The sequence below is a fragment of the Silurus meridionalis genome, chromosome 14 (assembly GCF_014805685.1).
Source record: "Silurus meridionalis isolate SWU-2019-XX chromosome 14, ASM1480568v1, whole genome shotgun sequence".
NCBI classification, from domain to species: domain Eukaryota; kingdom Metazoa; phylum Chordata; class Actinopteri; order Siluriformes; family Siluridae; genus Silurus; species Silurus meridionalis.
In genome coordinates, this window is record NC_060897.1 from 14,793,695 (window position 1) to 14,819,800 (window position 26,106).

The window sequence follows — 26,106 nt, forward strand, 5'->3', positions numbered from 1 at the left end:
AGCTTCCCAGTTTCCCAGCAGTTTCTCCCTACAATCCAATCTGCTTTATTTCTCATGCTGTTCCCACTAGTACAGTAGGGAAAAATTTGATCTAGCCACCCACGGGGCCCATACAGCAAAGCTGATATGAGCTGCTCAAGCTCATAAACATTGCTTTGGTCCCATCTGATAATCACACACACTCTTTTCCCACCATCATAAAGCCCACTGGGGAGGACAGAGTGGGCTAGACTTGGGGGCCTGGGTCCAGGTCTAACAATCCCCAACAGCATGCTAAGATGATACAAGACCCTCAGTGTTATTGCCACTTTTAAATTAATTTGTTCTTATAACTTATGAAAATTAATTCTAAAGGCAATACCTTCTGAAAGAAGAGGTTAAATAATGCAGAACATAAGTCTGTTAGAACAGAATGTAACAAATTTATTAGTACATAATACTTTAAGCCAACATAGAATGAGACTATTCCTAGCTGCTAGACCTCACTGTTCATGCTGGCAACTGAGACAGTGAAGACTGTGACACTGTGGTGAAAGCCATGGTGTCTGTCATTGACAAAACAGATGAAACAGTTCCCCAATGTCCTGTGGTGTTGATGGACATTGTACTGGATTTGTAAACTGCTCCTTCGTAAGCCTAATCCAACTAGTACTCGTCAAACAGCGTGCAGTTTAGCTCCAGTGTAGGTGGAGTGGGCCGTTCTCCACTGTTCCCAGAACACCAAGCTCCTGCTCGGCACCATCTTTAAGAGCCGCCATCTGTTTGAGTTGAGCTGGGCTTGAGTCATAGTGCATCGTACAAAGCGGCTCCCACAGCTCTGATATCTCCCCAACACAATTTCACATGGCTTGCTCGTTCCACTGGCGGGGAGTCGGGGAATTTTACAGCTCTGGTTTGTTTCAGAATTACTGTTGCCCAATCCACGTGGTTTTCCAGTGAAGACAGAGTTGAACAGCATTTTTAGACATGTTACGTGTCAAAGCCAAATAGGCAGGAAGCCTTGGTCAAATGGTTATGTGATGATAAAATATAAAGGCAAAATGGACAGCCACTGGGAATGCTATTCATACAGAATTTTTACAGGTTTTGAACTTAATAAAAGAATTAAAAGGTGTTGTGATCTGAAGCTTCTAGCTTTGGGCTCACCACAAGAGCCAGGCATGGGTTAGGAACGCTCAGTGAGACTGGGTGTGCATGGGTGGGTGTATGTTACATGAGACTTTGGCTACGCGTGATGACGCCACACAGAAGCCAATAAAAGGGTACGAGTGTGTTTTAAGAGCGATTTGTATCCTTGCTACCTACATGCGTCCGTTCCACATCAAAGTAAACCCCTGCAATCAAAAGCTGGGTGGTCCTTTCCAGGCTAATAAAGGCAAACGTGCAGGTAACCAGATGACTGTGCTCAGCCTATGTGGCTTGACAGGCTACACTACACAAACACACTGCCAGGACTAAAGCATTTACGTAAGCAACTTTACAGCCACAAGTCTTAGCAGCAAGACTAAGTATCTTCAGCGAAGCTTTTCTATGAAAAATGGATGATCCACAGAGCAACAGTGCATAAATCCACTGTGTGTTACTATAGTGTGCCTCTGCAGTCTTCAGGGTTGATTTACTCTACAAAGACTGCCTGTCTGTCCTCTACCAATTCTGCCACTTTGCTTCACTGTCTCAATCACTCATTCTTCTTCTCAGTTTCCCTGCTCGGTTCCCACTCTTTATCCCATATCTCCCTTCTATCTCTCAGTCCTATATTCTTGTCCTCCCCGTAACCTCTCTACCAACATAAAAAGCTGCCCCTCTCTTTCTTCTCTACCGCATTTTTTCGGGTCTTTTTTTGTACATCAATTTGGCTGGAGAGGCCAACATAGACTGAGTCTTTACAGTCAGTCACAGACCCACCCCTCCCTCTGCCCAAACGCCACATAAATCAGCATCCCAGAATGCAACTGGCACAAAGCTGGAATGGCCTGCTTTAATCTGTCCTTCATATACTCTACAAGAACCCACTGTGTCCTTTGCAAACACACATACAAAGATGAATGTATGTATAATGTATAATATCATGAGCGATGACCAAGTATATGATTCCGTTCACTCACTACAAGGATAGTACAGATGATCTACACTGAGGAAAGCAAACCAAAGCAGAGCAGTGGTAGAGAAATCCTAATACGATATAGTCAAACCAAGATTACAAAGTAAGGGCAGGTGTATAATTCACAAGACAATAAATGGGGCAAGGGTCTTGAATGTGTACGCAATCATTGGTGCATTGAAACCATTGTCTACTCCAGTTCCATGCTCTCCTCCTTGTCTCCATAACTCCCAAGCTTGCTGTTTCCATGTCCAACAAATCCAGGACCTTAAACATGAGTTATGCTTTCCATTCGCCAATGCCGGTCATCCGAGGAATGCCAGGACATGGTCTGCTCAACATCTGGGGGATTGAATGAGTAAAATTGGGAGCATTTCCGATGACCTAGCCCTGGCATGGAATATCAGATTTACAGGCAAAGGGGTAGATGAAGTGAAACATGAAGTGGATAGGCTCATCAGATATGAGGGCTCCTCTCCTCTCAGTTAGGTTTATTTAAAAGCCAAGAGAAATAACAGAATAGTTCTAAGGTCAACGACAGAGAGAAAGATTGCCTCAGGACTGTCAGTCTCTCTTCGTTTTCACTCTATATGACTCTCACTCTAAACTGGGCTTTTGTGTTTGGCATTACACTTTGTTCTCCTTTTTAGCACATTTATTTGTGTTCATAAAGCATTCATTCCTGTGCATCTGCTTTATATGCAGTAAGGGAATTGAGGAAGAGAATGGAGAAAGAGAGGCACATTGAAACAGTGAAAAAAAAAGAGAGATGTCAACATGTACACAGATGCACTACAGCTGGGTCCTACGTACAAGGCCAACAGCTAAGACTGCAATCAGGGCAGCAAATGCTGTAGGGCACTGAGAACTGCACACACATACTCACAAAAGCCTGTGGTATCTGATTACAGGGATAGAAAAGGGAGGGTCATGGCAGTATGGCAGTATTGGGATAAAATGGTTGGCCATAGCAGTGGCTACATAGCTGCTTGGTATAGTCATTATGTGAATGCATGGCAATGTGACTTGCACACATCCACTCTGCCCGACTCCCATTTTTACCATGCCATAGACAGAGGTGCTAGCTTGGACCCGGAAACCATTTTTTTAATTCGCTCACCCTGGGCATAAAACATCACGCACAAAGACCAACACACTAACTCTAATAAAGCTTTTCCAGATGAGTTCTCACGTCACTGGCATAGTTTCATCTAAAATGGAAACTCTTTATCCCTCCACAGCCATTAAACACTGACTTGTGATGGCGTGGTCTGGCGAAACTCATAGATTACCGTCCTTTTTTCCCTTTAACTGTATATATGGAGCTTGGGTTGCTATAAACCATGTCAGCACAGCTGTGGTGGGTAATGTGTGGGAGGTAGGGGTGAGTGCAAGAGTGGATTTGGGGATTCTTTATGGATTACTTGGGGGAAGAAAGAGTGTGAGTGAGAGAGTGCCAGAGTGTCAGTGTGGGTGTGTGTTTGTGTGTGTGAGAAAGAATCATTTTTTTATTATTATTATTATTATTATTAGGTTTTAGTAATATGCTTTTTGCCTGTTTTCTCTACAGTAACACTGCCTGCTCTGTTACAAATTAATTTTTGCACACTGTGAATCTGAAAGCCATATCACATGAATGCAGTACCCTGAACCTTGAAGCAGTCATTCAACCATTATACTAAACAAAACTGTTTCTTTGGGTGTATTTAATTATTATTATTTTTTTGTGTGAATTTAACAATGGACATTGTCTCACAGCAACTTGACAGAGATAAATAAGTTATAGAATTTAAATTTATATGTTAGCGCCTATAAGTTTAGTGCCAATAATGACAATAACGGCAAGTAAAAGCTCACTGAACTGATATGAAGAACTTTGAGAGGAACCAATTCAAGAGTACCCATCCTCAGTGGAACCTAATGTCCACAAGGGTATGTGGGCAAGACTCTGAGGCAACACAATAAAAAAGGAATTACATACAACGAAATAAAATAAAACCAACGATAATAAAATGTAAGTAAACACAATAGTTCTATAGTATACAACTGTTAAAACAGCTGTATTATTACAGGCACCACTGAAAAGAGTGAAAAAAGACTCCACTTAGTGACACCCCTCAAGATAGTCAGCCCACACCATAGTAAAGATCCCAGCTCCAAATCAAGAGCTTCTCTGGAACAAATCTGACAATGTTAATCAGTCACACTTAAGAATATAACCAGCAAAAAACACTAATGTTACCAAACACACATTAAAGCATGACTGTTAAAAGGAATTGAAATTTTCTAAGTATGTATATACATAGAGAGAGAGAGAAAGAAAGAGAGAGAGAGAGATTAAGAAAATGTTATATATATATATATATATATATATATATATATCAATCAATATATAACATTAGAGGTGTAACGCACATGTATTCGTACCGAGAGTTTTCGGGACAGAGCTTTTAGTACCAATGCAATCCTTTTTTACATGCAGAAGATAAATTCCCTCAGGAACATATTATGTGGCAGACCGCAAGTTAGTTTAGTCTCTGCCTCGCACTTTGAGTGCATTTTTTTTTTTTTATTATTATTTAACTTGAAGCATACACAGCAATGCCTGGGGTGTGTGTATATGTATGTATATATATATATATATATATATATATATATATATATATATATATATATATAACTAGAGTTAGCGCACTGCGAGTGTGGCTTCTCACTCTGTACTGGAAATAAGATTTGTTTTGCACATGCATAAAAATGCTAAAGAGTTCATAGCATAAACATTAGCTGCGACCAGTGAGTGGCTAGCAGCTAACTCTAGCACGATGGATTCTTTAACATTTTATGTCCAGCTTCAAGAATTTCTCTTAAAAGGAGAAAAAATCCTGACAATTCTGCAAATCGAGGGAGTGAATGAATGAAGGATAGAAGGAATGAAAACATTTGTTAAAGTATGCTGAAATAAGCAGAACAATTAAGTAGAACATTTTATATTCAATGTAACACACACACACACACACACACACACACACACACACACACACACACACACACACACTTACATACACATCTGTATTACCCAAATAGAGTCTAACAAATCTTGACTGTTTAATACATTTTATTGATGAATTTTTATTTAATCAATTAAATTTGCACCAATTTAATTTGATTACTCAATTTAATCAATATAAGAAAAAAGTTAATTTGATTTATTTTATTTTATTTTTATTAAATATAATTGTATATATTATTTAACCAAGCAGGTATTTTATTTCAAATTGTTTTAAAAAATTTCAAATATATATATATATATATATATATATATATATATATATATATATATATATATATATATATATATATATATATATATATATATATATATATATATATATATATAAACATAAAAAAAACATAAATAAACATAATTTAGGGGTGTAACGATACACAAAAATTCACGGTTCGGTATGCATCTCGTTTTATAAGGCACAGTTTGGTTTAATTTCGGTATGGATAGGGGGAAAAGATGCAAAACATGAAATTGCTTGGGTTTTTCTTATGCAGTTTATTATTATTAACATTTGTGATCATCAACAATGAACAGCTGACATTTTTAAACCAATTTTAAATAAAATGCCTGCTTGGTTACATAATATAATTTTTTAGTAATCAAGTATTCTACCGATTATCCAAACGATTAATTGAGATCGGATAAGAAGCACTTTTTCTTTATTAAAGAGCAATACTAAAGATACAAGAGAAAAAAAGACAGGTCTCTTAAAATAACCAAGTAACCTGTTTTCTTTTTAGAAAAATTTACATTTTATTGCTGAAATTGGATACCAGATTAAAGCCAATTAAAGCATTCAATTGCCATATAAAATCAAAATGAAAATACAAATATATAAGAAATCATAAACAAAAATCTTTCTTTTTCATTCAGATTTTTTATTTTAAGTAAACGCACTGTACGGTGTTTTCTTTATATTTTAGTATGAAATGATCCTAAAGTTCGGAAACTTTCTGTAGTTTTTTTTTTGCCTGAATCATATCGAAGCCTGTTTACGCCACATAAACAAGATCAGACTATTTTTTTGCAATTCCGAGTTTATTTCTCGTAATTGCGACTTTATTTCTTATAAACAACCGAAATTACTGGTGCATCGGCCGACAACATGGTTAACAGTAGAAGCACCAGTAATTTTGGTTGTCTCATGCATGCACAAAACAAATGTTATTTCCGGTACAGAGTGAGTGACATATAGCCACAGTGACTACCGGTAGTTTCTCTAGTGTGGTTTTAAACCCTTCGAATTTTTGCTTATGTTTAATAATAAATAAAACATTTTTTTAAATGCACTCAAAGTGCGAGGTGGAGACTAAACAAAATTTCGGTCTGCCACTTAATACGTTCCTGAGGGAACTCAAAAAGCATTCGGTAATGTGTACCGACCCGAAAGCCCTGTACAGAAAATCTTCGGTACAAATACGTGTACTGTTACACCCCTGCGATAAACTGCTACGTGAAATTACTTCAATTCAGCAAACATTCCTGAACCTGAATATGTGTGTTGACTATTAATTTAAAGGGTTGTTGTGGTTAATAGCTTATCTGAATACAAGGCAAATACAAGTGTGTCTAACCCCTCACCCCCTTTCTTTTCCTAATGGTGCTGTAGCATCAACATGAGCCTCTTATATGAACACTTCACTGCAGTGTTTCCTCTAATCGCAATGACACCCCCAACACACACACACCACATATACAAACAGACACACAGACGCACAGCCATTGTAACCATGTTGGATTTTACACATTAGTGTTTAGCGTACAAGTCATTCAAAACTGACCTGAGATCAGATTTACATCAGTTATCATTTAGATTTGCAAGAAGGCTACAGGTTTTTGACTCACTTGACTGACACTAAGGTTCACACAGAGGTAAAGAATGTAGCACAGACTCTGTGAGAAAGCAGGGGAAGTGCACGCACTGGCCAAACGAGTCTGCAGTTTCCCGCTTTCATGTCTTAAATCGGGTCCACATACCTACTGGACGGATTCAGGAGAGCAAGCAAACAAAAAGAGTCGTGTGTGTAAGTGTATGTCCACAGACCTGCTTGTGTGGATGCTGCAGTGTTTACATGTGGTGAAAGCTAAGGTATATTTACAGTTAGCACCTAAGTGCGCTCTGACAGAGAAGACCTGACCTCTGTGTGAACTAAGAGTCAGCAAAAGGAGAGAAAAAAGGAAATTCTCTTTCCTTCTTTTCCTCTCTTCTCTCTCAATCTGTTTTTCCCCTTCTATTCTCATTCTTACAGAAGCAACGATCCGGAGAACAGCAACACCATGCAGGCGCCATAACAACGGGTTCATTGAATTATTCACAGATTAGGGTATAGCCTGCTTAATGACTCATGTCCACACACACACACACGCACGCACGCACGCACGCACGCACGCACGCACGCACGCACGCAACAAAATGTGCCTCTACCAAGCTATGTGTAGAAGAATTTAATAAGGCACTGAAAATATCTTCCTCATTTACCCATCCATGCTTCTGTCAGCCTCTCTTTTCTTTCTCTCTTGATATTTCTCTCTATCACATTCTCGCTCTCTCTTTCTCTCCTGCTCCATTGTCACTGTATTATGGCAGTGTGTGGGACACAGAGACCAGGCTGGATTCTATTGAGGCAGTAAAAGGGAGGGGGAGAGGATGGATGAAAGAGATGAAAGGCAACAAATGAAAGATTTCCTTCCCAGGCTCATAAATCAAGAGACCCGAGAGCAATACAAGGCCTCTCTAGCTCAATCTCTCTTGCTATCTCTCTCTCAAATATAGAACTTTTAACCACTGTTCTGTCTCTCACAGCATACATACCAACCAACCACATTAACAGACACTATCATATACATACAAACATTGACAGAGCATTCATACCCTCACACTTATGTAAATACACAGACTCGTACTCACTCTCTCTCTCTCTCTGACACACATACACATACACACACCCTGTGCAGATGGTGTGTGCAGGAATGGCGTCCAGACGCACCGGGCGGCAGTGAGCTGGCACGGAGGCAAGCCTATAAAATCAGTCAAGAATTAAAGTGACGCCACGCTTCAAAGCAGCGCATCTTTAAACTGGCCTCTCTAAAAGACTCCACACACATTCGCACATGCTATCATATAAAACACACACATACAGCAAGCATTAACAGCCACACGTGTGAGAGGGACAGCTGTCAAATACTGATGCATGTCTGAGCACATACAAGAACAAATGCTCATACGGATTACAGACACATAATCAAACAGGACTGGGCAGGCATAGTTTCTGCAAGACCGCCGGCGACCGCGTTGCATTTTTTTATGGAAGTGTCAACAGTATGAGATTTGAGACACTTCTCCTGTATAAGGAAATCTCTGACAGGATGTTTGACTTACTATATTTTACTGCAGATAAACAAGCAGGCTAGTCATTCACGCACTGGTCTTTTGAGCCAAACTGCCAGCATTAGCTAAAAACCTAGAACGTTACTAAATACATCACCAAACATGGCCAGATAGAGCACATATTCACAGAAAGAGTGGCAAAGGCAGATAACGAAGCATAGACCTTTTTCCCGAGCGCATCACCAAACACGCATAATCTTGTTTACTCTTGACTAACTTTAACAGATGGGTTCCCAAGCGATGCAACAGGAAAGCGTTGTCAGGAGACAATCCAGGCAATGGCACAGTCATCTATGGTCAGAAGTCCAAAAGAACAAAACTGGTCATGCTCGGAAGGCAGTTAGTGACGACTCCTATGAGTGTGTTCAGATGCCTATGAGCAGCAGTTTGGAACGATGTGCTGGCTGGTTTTAAATGTATTGGAGGAAACACATGATATCCCTCAACCTCTCAGTTTATAGCTGTGTGTTATCTCAGTGAATCCTTTGTGTTCCTAAAACTCATTGTGCCACGTAGGGGTGCCATTTTTCATTACTGTGCTTTTATTTTCAAACTTCTGTTCTGCAAACCTACAGTAAACAGTGGGGTCCTGCTAATCCCAAATAGCTAGAAAGAATTTAAAATGCATGCAAAATGAAAGTTTGGGTCTTAAGAGGTTAAAGGTATATAGAAGTCAGGAAAATTCAATTGCTGTGGGTTGGATGTTTTAAATATTAAATGTTTCCAATATTCTGTGAAAATCTGTGACCAATAAAAACAATTTCATAGAAATTGTTTTATCTTTAAATTCTTGGCTACACAAGAGTCTTGGCTACATGAACCGCTTCATAAAGACTTTAATAATGCTTTTCACAAGAATGCAAACCTACAGGAAGCAATTTCAGGAATATTAATTGATTCACTGTGGATGATAGTTTACCAACAGCCAATCCTGGTGCAGGTAGTGGAAATAACATTGGCATAGGATGGACTTCAATTACTTTAATTCAATCACCCACACTTTCTTCTCCACTTTGGCCCACATTCCAGGTATATATTTCAAATTAATGTATGGATTAAAAGACTCAAGCCCGTGCATAGAAGGGCAAATATGAAAGTTGGTAAGCTGGTAGAGAGCTGGTATTGAATTTAAAATGAACTGCAATATGTTTATTGGTGGTTTAGTGGTGGTACTGCAGCAACAAAAGATGAGCTGAAATATCTGCGTCCCTCTTAGAATTTCAGCACACCCTCTATACACGTTTCCACGTGGTTTTCAGCCACCTAGACCTTTAATTTCACCTCCTCGATAAAGAAAAGCAGAAAATTATCAATTCCATCTCTAGTCTTGGATCTATTTTACTTATCTGTAACAGATTCATGGTTTCTTAGTCACTATTACTGGTATTGCATCTGAGGATAACCTTAGAATAGTTCAGGAACATCAAGTTAATGTACCCTTTTCCCCCTGTACTCTTTTATTTGATTTTTGCCAAATTAATAACTGAAGCCTTTCTCAAACACTCTACTATTGAGTGTTGCTGTTGGTTTACTGAAGGATTTGTGCATCAGGATAGGATGTAAATCAGAGTCCCAGGTTGCGCTGTAAAAGTGGAGACACGGCCTAACGAGGGATAACTAAATTTGATGGAACATCATAAAGTTTCCCGGCGAGAGCTGCCTTGTGAAAGGAACATTAACATGTTTAGGGTTTTCCATTTAGTATGAAAGGCATGAGCTGGTGGAATTAACACAGACCTGACTGTCTTGTGTTTGTCTCCCCACCCCCCCCACCCCATTTTCTATAATGCACATACAAGACATACACATAGAAATATGTGCAGATTAAGTTACACAAAGCCCTCTGTCTGCCAGAACAGCCAAAGGTTCTCGGTTACACAAGTACGTCTCTGAAACATGGTTAAAGGGAAAGAGAGAGCTTCACTTGTGTGTATGTAATCATAGCCTGACCTCACTGTAATTAGATGCATCTCAGAGGAAGCATCACACTGTCTAGAAGCTATTATACACACATACTTGCAAAAAGACTATACATCATAGTGACATAGGCATATTCTCTCACACATATTGATGCTCTTACTTTAACTTTTTTCTGACCAATTTATGAAAAAGTCACAACACACAGACTCTGTATGGAATCAAATGTGATGCCAAGCATGCTTGAGGACAAAAAATACTGATAAATAATTAAAGTAAATAATAATAATTGGTAAATAATTAAAGGCTAAATAGCTCTGCTGCTGTACAGATAGTCTAGAGAACAGACAATACATTTGTGTTAATTATATATATATATATATATATATATATATATATATATATATATATATATATATATATATATATATATATACATTTTTTTTTTTTTTTTTCATAAGCATCTCTGTGTTTGGGTACCACTTCAAAGCCTTCAAAACTATTAGTCAGATGCTACACTAAACCTCCTCATTCCTATTTCCATCTAATCTCCACTAACCTCAAAACATGATAACATCTACAACTAATCCCACCCTGCTCCTCCCACCGTATTCTACAAATTAAACACCTTTACATGTACAAACACCTTAACACACGGCTGACTTTATTCATTTGGCTTGGCACACATGCACGTTCGCGCACACACACACACACACACACACACACACACACACACACACACACACACACACTCTAAAACAACACTAAGATTGATGTATACAGCTTTGGTCTTTGCCTGCCATGTCTCACCCTCATATCTTACCACTATGTCTCACCCTCATGTCTCAGCTTTATTTCTCAGATTTTCTGAAAGAAAATTTGTGCATTTCCTCCTCACTAAAATAAAATTTGGTTCATTTGAACTACTCAAGCAACTCAAACTTTCTTTTTGGGAAAGCTGAAACAGTGAGAAGGAAGTATACACATTTGTATGGAAATGTGTTAAAAAATGACTAGAAATTCCAATTTAAATAAAATCATACATTAAAATAAATGTCATGGAGACTTTTACCATAGAATTTCTTTTTCATCTGTTTAGTCATTCAAGTTGCAATAAGTCACACCAGAGGAAAACGAAGGACTGGGAAAAAAAAAACTTTACACTGAACAATTAAGGGCTGCTGGCAGCCATGCAAAAACAGCTAAATGTTCTTAGCATCTAATTAAAGGGTCCATATAATTCACTCCAAGCCAACCTTTTAAACAGCTATTTTTGCCTTTGTAGTTTTGCTACCGAAGAAATGGTATTTCACCCTTTTACAATTCGAACCATTTACTTTCTACCACATACTTGAATATGCATTGTTGGGATTATTTCAGAGAAAATACCCAAAGAACACCTGCCAAACTGTAGCTAAGCTTTCATCTGAATCAACAACAGTCATACATACATTATATATACTAAAGTTTGTAAACACCTGACCATAAAATCCATATTCAATTTCTGGTATTATAACTACCAATCTTGTAGGAATATATTCCACTAGGCTCCACTAAGTCAGGTACTGATATAGGGTGATGAGGGATGGGGTGTGGTCAGCATTCTAATTCATTCTAAAGATGTTCAATAGGGTTAAGGTCAGAGCTCTATAGCAGGCCATTCAAAATCTTTCACACAAACCCATGTAAACCATATCTTTATGGATCAGGCTTTGTGCATAGGGGCATTGTCAAGCTGGAACAAGTTTGAGTCTTCTAGTTCAATTCAAATCAAATACATCCTATGTGTGCTTCCAGCTTTGTGGTAACATTTTGGGAGGAAAACCCATATGGCTGAAAAGTCAGGTGTTCATACATATTACCATATAGTTTATATACACCAAAACAAAAAGAGGAAACTGATTGAGCCTAATGAAGATGAAACTTCTATTGGATTGAAATGAAATGTGTACAATCAGTAAAATAAGCAATTACATAGAGAAATATAATCACTTGGAAAATGCTCTCTGCATGTGAATCAATTGGGTTCAGATGTAACACATGGTTCTGGACCAAGAAAAAAAAAAAAAACAGTTACTAAAAACAAATGAATGAATGAAACAAACATGTAAATAAATATTTAGCAAGTTGACAAATTTATGATTTATGACACAAACAGTTCGTGAAAATCTGCTATCGCAATGAATTCATTGACTTTCATTTATAAATGGGGGACAAAAAAATAAAAAAAATAAAAACATGTTTCTGTCATCTGGAGTGTAATTGCCTACTACAACGACTCAGTTCTGTTTACAGACGATAATGGCTTTGGCTCCAGGTCTGGCATCGGCACTGTGTCGGTGGAAAATTGGTACCTGAGAACCATAAATCCAGCCCTCCTCCTTTCTCCAGCCGTTAGCCTCCTCCCTCTATCACTCCTGCCCCGCAGCAGGGGATTAACTCCTGGGCCTCTGCTGTCTCTTTAATACTGGATAGATTTTATACAACACTAATCCCCCTCTGCCACCCTCACCCCACTGCCTGCTCCCTAAGCGATGTGCTATGCACAGGCACGATTTCTCACAGCAAAACCGCTTCCATTTGGACTGAGAAAAAAAAACGTTAGAGGCAGAAACCAGTTGCTCACATTTTCAGAATAGACGTAATATAATAAATAGACACTTGATGGAAATGAAGATTGTGTGACCCTCGCACAATGTCAGTGTAGTGTTGCTTACTGCGTAGAAAAAATAGGGCTCGGTTCTTTTCGTTGTGAGAATGAGAGCGGGAACAATAAGAGAACATGGTCATTCACACACTAACAGAAAAAGACAAAGAGAGAGAGAGAGAGAGAGAGAGAGAGAGAGACAGGAAGCAGTGTAGCCTAGTGGTCAGAGTAGGAAGAAAGGCAAGGAAGACAAATTCTGGGGGGACAAATCACACAGCTAAAACACATACATGTATAATGATAATGCAATACAGCAGAGCAATTCTCACAAAACAAGATAAAGCGGGAGCGAGAAAAAGCCATTTGTTTTAATCAGCTTCAGACGAAGAGGAGCAGAATCTGTAAAATGCACCACACACACACACGCATGCACACTTCAAGCACAACAAGTCCCTGTGAATTTGAGACACGAGCCGACTGTGTGCCACATCCCTGGAGACTGATTAAAATGGAATTTCTGATGCTAATCTTTGTTTTTGCACACAAAAAAAAACCCCAACATGTCCTCGAGAGGCATGCCGCATGTATATTTAATGGTGGTGCTCAGCGTGTGTTTAGCAGCGTTGGGCAATGCAGCTCTGATGACTCAGGCATGGGAGCAACATATTACTTAAATGTGTGTGCAATTGGGTGAGAGACATAGAGATAGAGAGCATAAAAGTAATGGAGAGAGAATGAGAAAGGGATGGGAAAGAGGTTGGTTTTTTTTTAATCGAAAACTTAAAGTTTTCTTATTCATTTATTTTCAGTAATTGCTTTATACTGATCAGGATTACTGAAGATCTGGAGCCTGTCCCAGGAACGCAGGAACACTAGATACAAGGTAGGGTAATGTACAGCCAGATGAGATGCTGGCTCAAAATGCAAACACACACTCATACCTAGGGGAATATCGATCGATAGATTGATAGTACATCTACAATCATGTTTTTGGACAGTATAAGGAAACAGAAGAAAAACCACTGGGAAACAGGGAGAATGTGAAAATCCACCACACAGAATATAGCCAGAAAACCAGGGACCCCACAACACTGTGCTGTCCATATTAAGTTCTTATATTACTGGTGTTATTATTATTATTAGTATTATTATAAGTTGTTTGTATAATGTTGAAAGTTGGTGTGCTGGGACCTGAGAAAACCCTCAGGGGCAGCAGAACAGTCAGTCAGAGCAGATAAAAAAAAAAATCAGTGCTGCACCTGTTAGGTCCCAGAGGCTGTATCCACTGTGGGGGTAAGGAGGTTTCCAGTGTTAATGCTCCGCCCCATCATCATCACACTTCCTCCACAATTTCCATAGAGAGAAAACAGGGTTTGTATCTGAACAACCCTCTCCTCTACAGCCCTTTTTGAGAATCCAATAATAAAACTAAAATTAAAAACACATAATCAGCCTTTTGTGTGTCGGGCATCAATAACACTTAACAGATGTCACGTGCGATGTGGGCACACAGGTAGCCTCCGGGAGAGGAAGACAGTCAGACACACAGCAAGAGCAGTTTATTTTAAAACCATTACGAATCAAAACTCAAGGGTGTTATAGCAAGATGGCTTTTCAAACAATGCATCACACAAAAGGAAACGACCAGAACTGTGCACGCCTGAACATTGCCAATTGAAAACTCGATTCCCAGAATCCTTCACTGACACAAGTGCCTCTCTGATACTCATTTCATTTGGGGGGAAAAAAATCACCACAGTCTGCTGGTAGAGTATATACAAATTTATATAACTATCAATAACCACGATTCCACCAAATATTTGCAAAAATATTAAGAATGGGCCTTAAATTTCCAACATTGATGAGATTTAAGGATTGCTAATTAGTCTCATCCTGTACAAAAAAAGCATACAAGGATTGTGCTGTGCCTGTTTGTATCTACAGCCGAGTATAAATTATGTATGGAATGAGACACTTGTTAGAGGAAAATAATCAATTACAGGGAGGTGCAGTGCAACCCGATGCAATGCAAAGTCAATTATTTTCCAGGACATCCTGAAGGCTTTTATTCCTCTTACACCACAGCTATTTGGCAATGTTATAGACTGTCCTCAAGGCAAGGTAGTTCCTGTTATGGCATACGTTAGAGTGGCTATAAACTGTCGTCCTGTCATCAGCCTTTTGAAGTTAATAAGACAAAAAGAAATACAGCTTGTCATCTTACTGAGAAACCATAAAGGTCAAAGCCCTCCATCTTGAAAAAAATTCAAATTACATCTCTACCTCTGTTACAAAGTGCTGACACTGAAGAAATGTTGACCATATCAATGAATATGCACATTTTCAATCGCCCCCATGTTAAGTCTCTGGGTGATCTGTTGCTATAGAAACAGCAATGCATTAATACAGGTTAAAAAATCTTAAAGTCAAAACTATTGTCTAAGCCCTGTTATTATATAAAATGTATTATCACCAACATAAATTCTAAATATTAATAAAAGTGACAAGCTAATGTAAAACTTTTATCCTCATGTTACTTCAAGTTCCTTGTGATGTTCGATGGTGTTCGTCTTCCACTAAAGATCTCAGGGAGACTCAAAAAAAGTTGTGTAAGTCCATTTTTGTAATTTTTTTCAGTAAGACAGATTTCCTAATGGCTTTTTTTATTAAAGGCTCCACATTTCAAATTAGTTAAAGTACCAAAATATTTCAACATAAAAGAATATACATGCAATCAGTCGTACTTACAAAAGTAGATGGGAGAAAGAATTTGCTTATATCAGCAAGAAACATTCTCATTCAATCAGTGTTGATTCTTGACTTGCTGGAAAGAGACTTCAGGTTGGAGTTGTGCATGTTCGCTGGCTTTCTTATAAGATAAAACAGTTAACAGTAGTCCTTTATAATGCTTGCGTAAAAAAAAAACAAAAAAAAAAAACAAGGTATGAACAGCATTGCATAACTTCGCATGTGCTTTCTGATGGGAAATGTTCCTTTAAATGTGATTTTTTTTTTACAATGACTCAGCATCGACTCACCCTGAGGGCAATGAATCACCTTTCACGCCAGATGTGATTCCTTAAATATAAAATATATGAAATATATTCCACCATAAAAGAAACACCATAAATCTACATAAAAGTGATAATTCTGTCAAAATATTCTAGAATTAAACAAAGTATAATAGAGATATGTTTGGAAGAATACGTTCATTTTATTATACAGTACTGTATAACTTGGCACTTATATAATGTCTAATAATCTTTGTATTGTTTTGCTGATTGGTTTAGTCGCAGCTTTTGCCATCGCGTCTTAGCAAAGGAGTATGGAAGAATCCACTACACCTGCTTCCAAGTTCTCTAAACATATCTCTTTTCTGGTTGCCTTGGTATCTCTCACTCCACATCTCTCTCTCTCTCTCTCTCTCTCTCTCTCTCTCTCTCTCTGCTTACTCAGCTGAAGTGTAAAAATAGACAGTGGCGTTTTGAAATGAAAGACTAGCAATGCGATACAGGAAGGTGTTGCCCGGCCTGCTCGTCTCCTTTGTGTTTGACCTGCCTGGCCCGCAATGTGGGAAGGGTGAGGCATGCTGCTACACTGTAGGGCACTTGGCACATCTCTTGAGCACACACATGCATCAACACCTCTCACACACCCAAGACATATTCTCACCCCCGATGATGCCGTTCACCGCTGACACAATCAACAAATAAACCTTGACCTTAATAGACAGAGAGACGTGTCATCTATGAGTAGATTCCTGAACAAACAACAGTAACAGTGTTGAAACTATATAACTTACTCAAATAATTGTTTGTGTCGCTGGAAAATGGCTTAAGATTTTGGACCACCAGCAAAAACACTAAAGCAGTGGGCTTTTAAAAAAAATAAAATAAGCGGCACCATTTCTAACATGCTATACTGGGTATTACATGAGGGTGCGTCATCAAACATTTGCAAACATGGACACTAGCATCATTATCCAACCTGTCACAATTATCTGCTCTTCAAATATCCCTGCCAGCCCAGATCTCATGCCAAAAACATTGAGTGTGAACATGTTTTTTGTTGTTTTTTTCCCCCCAAATGGCACAAATGTGCTGAACAAATGGGCAGGAATGAGCATGCACGTCACTCAAAAGACCTTTGAAGAATGAATCAGAAAACCAACTTTAATGTCCATACATTTAAAGATTTCAAAAAACTGTGGTGTGCTGTTGTAGGGAAATAATCTCTAACCTACCACCAATAAAACCAAAAGCTGATTTTCTTCCCATAACGGCACAATATGAGAACGTTTAATCCCTCTTATATGACGGCAACTTGTTAATGACGACTTTTTTTATTTATTAAAGAACCACCATTACTTTTTATACATTATCCATTTCTATGTTTAATGTTATGGAGTGTCTGCCGATTAAGTTTATATATCATTATAACAGTGGAGAAGCAGTCATTCCCTCAACAGCCTCGTCAACCTCTGATTCTACAAGAGTACTGACAATGGAGACTCCTTTTAAAATTGTCAAAAATAAACATCTCCCAACAGTTGCTGCTATAGAAACAATAATGCATTAAAACCACTGCATCTGAATTCAGACAGTGAAACAACACATTATGACTAATCAGATTAGAACATTCACAACGCTACAGTAAAATAGTGTTTAATTGTGTGTTTGTTCCCCATAATCCAGAAAAATATAGACAAGAATACCGTCAAAGAAATTAGAAAGAGGTGTTAAAAAGCAAAAACTGTCCAGTGAGCTGGTAAAAAAAGCTTTTTCTTCAGACACATCCACACGTGTTATGCTGTGAATAATGACATCACACGTGCAGCACAGAATGTCAAATATTCCAGAAGGTTTTCAAAGTGGAAAAGGCAACATTATAAGGAATAAAATGTACCAGGCAAAACAGAATTTCAACAATGATCTCCTTTTATAATCTCCTTAAGGCCAATAGTGGTCCATCTAAACAAATCCACAAGTAAACTGCCCAGTAGCTGGACTATGATAGGCATACAACCCAATATTTTGGGTTTTTATTTAGTTGTGGTCTTGTACCACAAAGTCTATTTCCTGGAGTGCTTGTTCACCAGGCTAGGTCTGAAAATACTGACTGATTAAGATAGCATTTAGAGAGCCCTGATGGTAGAAGCACAATGCCTCAATGTCCTCAAAAATGCCTCAATAACGACTACAAGAAGTAACTAGCATTATACTCACCAGCTGATCTTTGCTAGATTTCATTTATTCCTAGCTACTTTAGCAATTAAGGCAGAGTACCGCTTTTGAGGATAGTTTAGAAGTGACAGAGGTGTCACTCCACACATTTTATGGCATGTCAATACAACAACAACAAACAAGTTCTCTAACTGAGCTAGAGAGACAACCGGTCATAAACAGGACACACTCTTTCCCAACTCTGCCAAACACCTGTGCTAAGCCTTTGAAGAGCGGCTCTCGCATACCGCTTTCCTCTTGGGACATTGCAGCAATCAGCCATTCAATAAAAACAAAAAAAAATGCACAGTAAAGGTATTTATTCCATTTCACCAACAAAACATACATAATAATTTGGAGGGAAGCAGGCGGACCAGAAGGCTGCTCGGATATCCAGGCAGGATGCAGAAAGCGGTGGAGCGATAGGGACATCTTACCTCAGATACAATAAAAGAGGATGGAGGGTGGGTGTTTTTTATCTTTAAAGAACACCCCATAAAAAAAGAAAAAAACACGTACGCACAACTCTACAACAATAGCCCAGGGGTTAAAGGGAGATGGCAGGAAATGGCTCTGGCTTTCCTAATAATGAAGCAGACTTCCCTGATGAAAGGTGTGTGCATGCGAGTCTGTTAGATCAGTAGGAACAAGCTTGCTTACACAGGTCCTCTAATGACGTAAACTGATTAGCAGCCATGTACCGCAATTAGGTGCAGCACAGCACATCATTTAAGGAAAAACCTCTGATCAATAATCATAACTTCAACCTGCTAAGTGGATTAAAATCTATAATTGAGGCTTGTTGTAACAAAGATGCTGTGTGCTTGTGACGTCCCCCCCCTTAAAGATGTCCATGAGCATGAGATCAGACGGATTCATCATTTTTAAGAACATAAAAGAAAGTTTTTGGTGCTCATTAAAATCCAGATTCCTCTGTTAAAACATGCCCATTTACATGCATATATGAGCACACAGACGCACGCACCGCCCACCTACCCCCCCCAGGCGGCATCCCTCACATGGATAAAATGTCAGATGGCATGCTGCTGCAGGTAGATAATGGCTATTATATGCAGCCTGATATTTATGAGGAACTGTCAGGGAATCTCAGCAAGCCGTCGCTCCATCTGCAAGCGGCACAGCCTGCTGGGCGAGGCATGTTTCGCCAAGAGGAACGACAAAAATACCGCAGCTGGGAGAAGTGAAAGCTAGCCGCTTCCCCCAGAAACAAGCTGTTATTTCATAATTCTATGAGGCGACGGCGGCGTGGTGAAGACATTCTGCCAGAGGAGCCTCTGTCTATACAACTTTGATATTTAGGGAATTGGGGTTTCTATAAGCAATCCTGAAATATGTGGTGTCTTCTTTTTTTTTTTCATCTGTACCAGTGGGTGTGTTGTGTTAACTGACTGGATTGGGATGGATTGGGACAGAAACACTTCAGTCAGCAAACATGCAAGAGAAATAAAAAACACCCGCCTCTACCACGAGCACCGCCGATGGCCAGCATTTAGAAAAGAACTGCTCTGAGTGATCACACGGCTACATGACTTGATGATTTAGACGTGGTTTAAATTCTACAGTGGCCATTCAATTATATATAAGCTAAAGGGCATGGTGCTCGTAATTTACAAGTCACTGAACAATTTGTGCCATTTTATCTCCACATTTCTGCATGTTGGTTTAAAAAAAAAAAGTCAATTTGGAAAATCCGAGCTTTAATTTGACATCTGTAGTGGGCAAACTCTAATGGAATGACAGCTTTTTTTTCCCCAGTCTATTCATTTTGACATTGGAAAATTGGCAACTCGGATTTTATTTGGCATAACTTATTCATAGCTCAAATCTAGCATCGATTCTAGTTCTAGGGGTGTTTTTTTTTCCACTGGAGTACCACTGGTGTGTCGCATAACACAAGGATCAAAGCCGGTGTCAGTGCAAATCATCAAGTCATGAATAAAAAAATTTTAATAGATCCGAAACACAAGCAACAGTGTGAGCATGGATCAGGAGAAGAACCCCTTCAGCATGACGTTCGAGAGTTCAAGGGCAAAACCTTAGAGATGAGCTGAAACTACAGCGGTACACACCAAAGGAGAACGAGAAATTCATTCAAGCTGGAATAGAGTGAACACCAGTAAAGAGATACTGGTCACAAAGTTCTGATTGAAAAAAAGGATCTGAACATGACAATATTTGCTAAAGCTATGGGTTGTATGTCCAATATATTTTAATCCTCTCTCTCTCTCTCTCTCTCTCTCTCTCTCTCTCTCCCTCTATCAATATATATGCATGCATACATATATTGTTAATACCAATAAATATGAAAATACCCTTGAAATAATGCTGACATTGTGCAATTCAACCTCACTGTTTTTTCCACGTTTCAGATCCAATTTGCTAGAAACACAACTGCATCAGCAAAATCTGTAACGCTGACCAATTACGTACTGCCTGAGTTATAGAGTCATAGCCATTTTTTCATCCTCAAGAACAATACCTCATTTATTTCACTCTATGAATTCAGAGGACATGTGAAGTAAGGGTGTGTGTGTGTGTGTGTGTGTGTGTGTGTGTGGTGGCATTGGCCATGGGAGACATAAAAAAAGAGACAACACATCCTTTTGGTGACATACCTGTACCCTTTAGCTAGCATTAGTCTAAATGCTTGCTGTCTCAACATCTGGAAGAACAAAGACAAGTGACTCAATCGATAAATATCCCTGAGTGTTTGTGTGTATCCAATGCTTTTGGTGCTAAAGAGGGATTTTTTTGTTGTTGTTTTTTACAAATATAGATAAAAATTTCTGTGTGCTTGTAAATGTGTGTAGGGATTATAATAATAATAATATTATTAATAATAATAACAATAACAACATAGAAATAAGGGTTTTTTTTTTTTTAGTAATGTGCAAAATGTATCTGCATTAACCATTCATGTATTCAAAAGGCCTGGTGTGTAACATTCATAAGGTAATGATGTTTCTAGGCTATGAATATCTTACCCACATTCATCTTTTTTTTTGTATATTTATTGAATAATCTGCACGATTATATCCGAAACCTTACTAAACATGCATTTAACAGAGTGTGAATTTTTACCTATTTAGCTATTCTGCTATTTTTAGCTTGCTACTTACGCATCTTTGATCTATCTATAATAAACTTACAAATTTAGTTTTTTATAAATAAGAAATGCTCATGCATTAATTGTTAATGGATAAATCATATATAACAGGCCACCTGTTCTTTTTATAAAGGGTCATATAACCATAAAAACAATTTCCATTTCCTGAACGGAACATGACACATCAACACACCTGATTAGCATGTTCAAACTACATCTGTCTGAAATATAAAAACGGTTCTCTTTAAAATTTGCCCGTCATAAATTGGTAAACATATAGTACTGTAAATTTCACTGGGTTGCTACAGTCACATCAATACGGTATGCACAAGCAAATCGGTTTACTTTACCCAAAAGCAATAATTCCTCCTGTGTGAGATAATAGAAAGTTGTACTGGACGCATACAATGAGACTGAACATCTGACAGACTCCATGGCAGCTTCAGAAACATTCCCTTCTAAAATGTCTTATTGTTTTTATTTTACTAGAATAATGCAATGCTAAATATGCAATAAAGACTTTCTGTCATTGCAGACCTCAAGTGATGAACCGGAAATGTCACACTACGGATTTGATTTGTCATTGTACCAATAGCAAATAAATAAGTAGGTAGGTAAGTAAATAGGCTAATAAATAAATAATCTTCAGTTGCCTATTACTAATTATTACTAATTTTTAAAAAAATTATATAATATATTCTATATTTAGGCAGGAAAGAGCCATTAAGATACATTATCTCTTCTTCCAGGGATTTTGCAGGACAATAGCACAAAAACTTGCACACACACACCAAAAATAAATAAATATCTAAAAATGTATAAATAGATAATATTTTGCACATATTCAATAATAAAAACACATCTGTACAACTATGCCTAGATGTATATTCTGTGTGTGTGTGTGTGTGTGTGATGTATGTATGTATGTATATATATATATATATATATATATATATATATATATATATATATATATATATATACCTATTTTTATAAACTATGTCAGATATATCACATGTTCTCTGTCTCTTGTCTACATTTTTATTGAATTCAAAAGCATATTCCTGAATTGTATCTCCTGCCTGCACCACACAAAGCATGTCTGAATGCTGCACAGCTCCTGCATTATATAATAACATCTGGATTTGGATCACACACACACGCACTGATGAACACACCAGGTTCGTCGGTATCTTGTGTGTAATGCACGCTAAAGGTTGGCGAGCGGAAAGGGAACAGACCTGAGTGTGTGGCCATGGGCAGATGAGAAGGGTAATATTTGCCAGGCGGGAAGGCAGCGGCGTGCTGCACGGAGCTGTGGCCGCTCGACGTGATCCGCGAGGCGGCGCGGTGAACTAAAGCGCCCCGCTCAGACAGGAGGTGCGCCGGAGCGCCGAAATCCCGGCTCTCCATAACCGCTGCGTTGCGCCTTTATAATCCAAATATTCCGGCGGCGTAGACCACAGCGATTAAACCAAAGCCATATATTTTATAATCCCTCTCGATGGGCGTCGGTGTTGCTTTCAGAGGAAGTCTCGCCTCTCCGACTGGCGGCGCGGCTCCCGATCATGTTTTCTGCAAGAGGGGGGAAAAAAATCATAAATGAATTATTAATTTTAAAGGAATAAAGGATGACTGGCGTGCAGATCGGGTACCGGATGCCAGACGATTGTATTGTTAATTTGTGTATATATTACATATCAATGCATACATATCTATATCTATATCTATATCTATATATATATATATATATACAAAAATAATATTATATATAAATTGTTAATAATATACATAGTAATATAAAGCACACACGACATGATGGAGCAATGATTATTTTATAAACCTACAGACACACACACACACACACACACACAGTATGCAAAGGCTGCTCAACGCTTCCTAAACTATATAGTCAACCTTGGATTTGAATGTTCATTGTTATTTAAAACGCACGCGCACATATAAAAATGATGCGTTACAACTTTTCATAGCGATACAATTCATTCAAAAGTCCACTGAAAACACAAACACATTCGGAGCTTTTGCATGTGGTGGGAGTCGCAGCCAGATCTCGAACCTTGACGTGGTGCATGACGGGATTTTGGTTTGGTACATGGTGGGGTTCGAGAATGCAAACTAGAATAAAATGACCAAAAAAATAAATAAAAAAAATAGGAAAAAAAAATGGCGTTTCATAAATCATCAATCACGTTCATCTTCTCATCAAGGCCATTTTGCTCGGACATAAAATGATGATTAATTGGGTTGTAATTGGGCTCGAATGAAACCTCGACCCACTGCAAAGGATTTACTGAGAAATCTGTCTGATCGATGCGTGTAAAACGGCCCCAATCGCCACGCGACAGTCCACAGGGCCTGTGAAGTAGGCAAGAATATGTATGCGCGCGCGTGCGTGCGCGTGTGGGTGAGAACGCAAAATCGAGAGAAACGACACTTTTCTGTCCTTGTTTCTGAATCCCTACACACATCCAGAATCTGCTGGGAAAAGGTGCCAGAACGTGCTATTGTTTTTTGTTTGATCATTCAGAATGTACCTAAATAAGCAGATGTCCAGTCCACACCAAGACATTCAACAAGAAGGCATTAAAAAAATTCAAATTTTATTGTCATAATCCCTACATGAGGCATTTTAAACATTGCTGTAGGATACAGAGTGAATGCAGATGATGTACTGTGCGTGATGTATATAATAATTTCAGGAGAACACTGTCTGTTCCAGCCTGAGTCTACTGAAAATGGAGCTGCCTTTGTCTCGCTGCAGTGTGTGTCAGCCATTAACATCAGCACCGAGCACAAATCCCCCCAACAAACACACCAGCCCTCGCCTTCAATCACCCCAACAAACACGACACAATCCTGCGTCTTTACATTTTATACACACAATACCGAGAGCACGGATTCTTTACTGACATGGCAACGAAGGAAGCCGTTTGGTCCCTTATAACAATGGCTCGTGTGAAAGGTATTATTTCTTTTATATATAAATATATACAACAAAACAAAACAAAAAAAACCCAGAAATAAACCAACATCAAATTTTAGTATTTTTTTCTGAGATTTTAGGTTGCAGTAAGACAAATGGAGTGCTGGGAATCAAACGTGACGGCGTGTAAAGGTGTGATCACGAAGCCCCGAGAAGAGCGAGCGAGCGCCCGCGGAAACGCTGTCCGGGTGGAAGCGCGCGCACTCCGGATACTGAGCGAACAAGGTTCCGCTCTGGAGTGCGGCCTCACCCCGAGAAGGAGCGTGGCTTCCAGATGAAAACACACAACGCGAACGGCTGAATCGCGAATAAAAACAAATCCGATTGTTCAGAAAAGGCAAAAAATATATATTTATATGATGAAAATAATTGACGTCACAGATTAAAGTAGGCCGAGTTACATCCAGGTTTAGGTCAATAAATATGTAAAGGATAAAATGCATTGCGACAAAAATGATCGCAAAAAAAAATCTAGATAATGTATTGCTCAAATTCTTTAAGGTCTATTTCCTTTTTGTTTATTTTTTTTCCTTTTGCAAATCGTTTTCGATTACATTGAAATGCAAATAATAATAAAAAATCATAGTAATAATACAATTGTAGCCTTGAAAATATCGCACTAGGTCTGCAATGTATTATAAAAGATTTCAAGTGGTATTTCCACCAAAACTGGAGCTTTTGGGGTTAAAATTACATTGTGGTTATTTTGTATGAGACGTTACATGAATATTAACATTTTTCATCTGCTACATTTAAAATCACCTATAATGTGCGGAATCGTCTGTTTTTCAACAATCTGAGTTTATTTATAATTATAATAATTATCATTGTCCTAAATATTAGGTTACAATGGATATTTTTTCTTTTTAAAAATATGCATTTGCTATCGGCTTATGTAAATAAAAAAATAGATAAACAGGTTACTTACTGGTTTGTTAAATCCGTGCATGACAATAAATACAATTAATTAGAAGTAGAGAGAACAAAAATGTAGATCAAGAAAGTTGCTGATCATATTTCAAAAATCACATTTCAAAGGTAATCCTCGTATTCCGCCCGAGCGCGTGTATGTGCGTGTATATACGTGTGTGTGTGTGTGTGTGTGTGTGTATTGTAGCGTCTCGATCTGCCAAAGCGCCGGTGCAGGCCGCTGAGTTCAGACCCGAGTCTCCGAACGGCGATCCTCTTTCCCAGCGCAGCTCGTGCCTCGCAACCCACGGAGAGTAAACACACTCTCCTATTGGTCCAAGCCGTGTGTGTCAATGAGCTCGTGCGGCTTTCCGAGACACTCTCGAGACGCTGATTGGTCTAAATCACTCACCAATGGAAGAACAGGATGCAGAAAGCACAGGGACACGGCGCTAAATTCAAGATGAACACAGAGCAGTAGGTTATACTATAAACACTTTAATACTAAAGGCTTTGTTTCCCTCAACCAAACATTTATTCATACACTGTACAGTAAAACCCTGAAGATGAACTCAGAGCAGCAATGAAACACACCATTTATGATTTATTATAATGTCACCTTTTGGTAGTTTTTTTTTTTTTTTTTTTTTTACTTTTTTGAGATTTCATTAATATCTTAAAAATGAGACGTGCAATACAAATATATATTAATACAATTGTCATG

At 38.5% G+C, this 26,106-nt stretch overlaps 1 protein-coding gene and 1 long non-coding RNA gene across 7 annotated transcripts in view; one reads left to right on the plus strand and one right to left on the minus strand.

The window, feature by feature from the left end:
* The window catches only part of LOC124397124 (BAH and coiled-coil domain-containing protein 1), a 72,477-nt gene extending 46,628 nt beyond the window's left edge, over window positions 1–25,849 (minus strand). For 4 of the 6 annotated variants that reach the window (XM_046866629.1, XM_046866627.1, XM_046866626.1 and 1 more), the window contains exons 1-2: window positions 25,402–25,848; window positions 22,711–23,044 (exon numbers count right to left, since the gene is read on the minus strand). In XM_046866629.1, coding sequence (XP_046722585.1) covers window positions 22,711–22,882 — 172 coding nt within the window. In that variant the 5' untranslated portion in view covers window positions 22,883–23,044; window positions 25,402–25,848. Of the gene's footprint in view, window positions 1–15,868; window positions 16,039–22,710; window positions 23,045–25,401 lie in introns of those variants that run through there. The other 2 variants (XM_046866633.1, XM_046866632.1) reach the window with 2 other exon arrangements.
* Window positions 23,839–24,825, plus strand: LOC124397143. The gene is made up of 3 exons (XR_006927890.1): window positions 23,839–23,978; window positions 24,190–24,452; window positions 24,533–24,825. It is a non-coding gene; the product is annotated as an uncharacterized LOC124397143 (long non-coding RNA).
* Window positions 25,850–26,106: the final 257 nt, after the last annotated feature.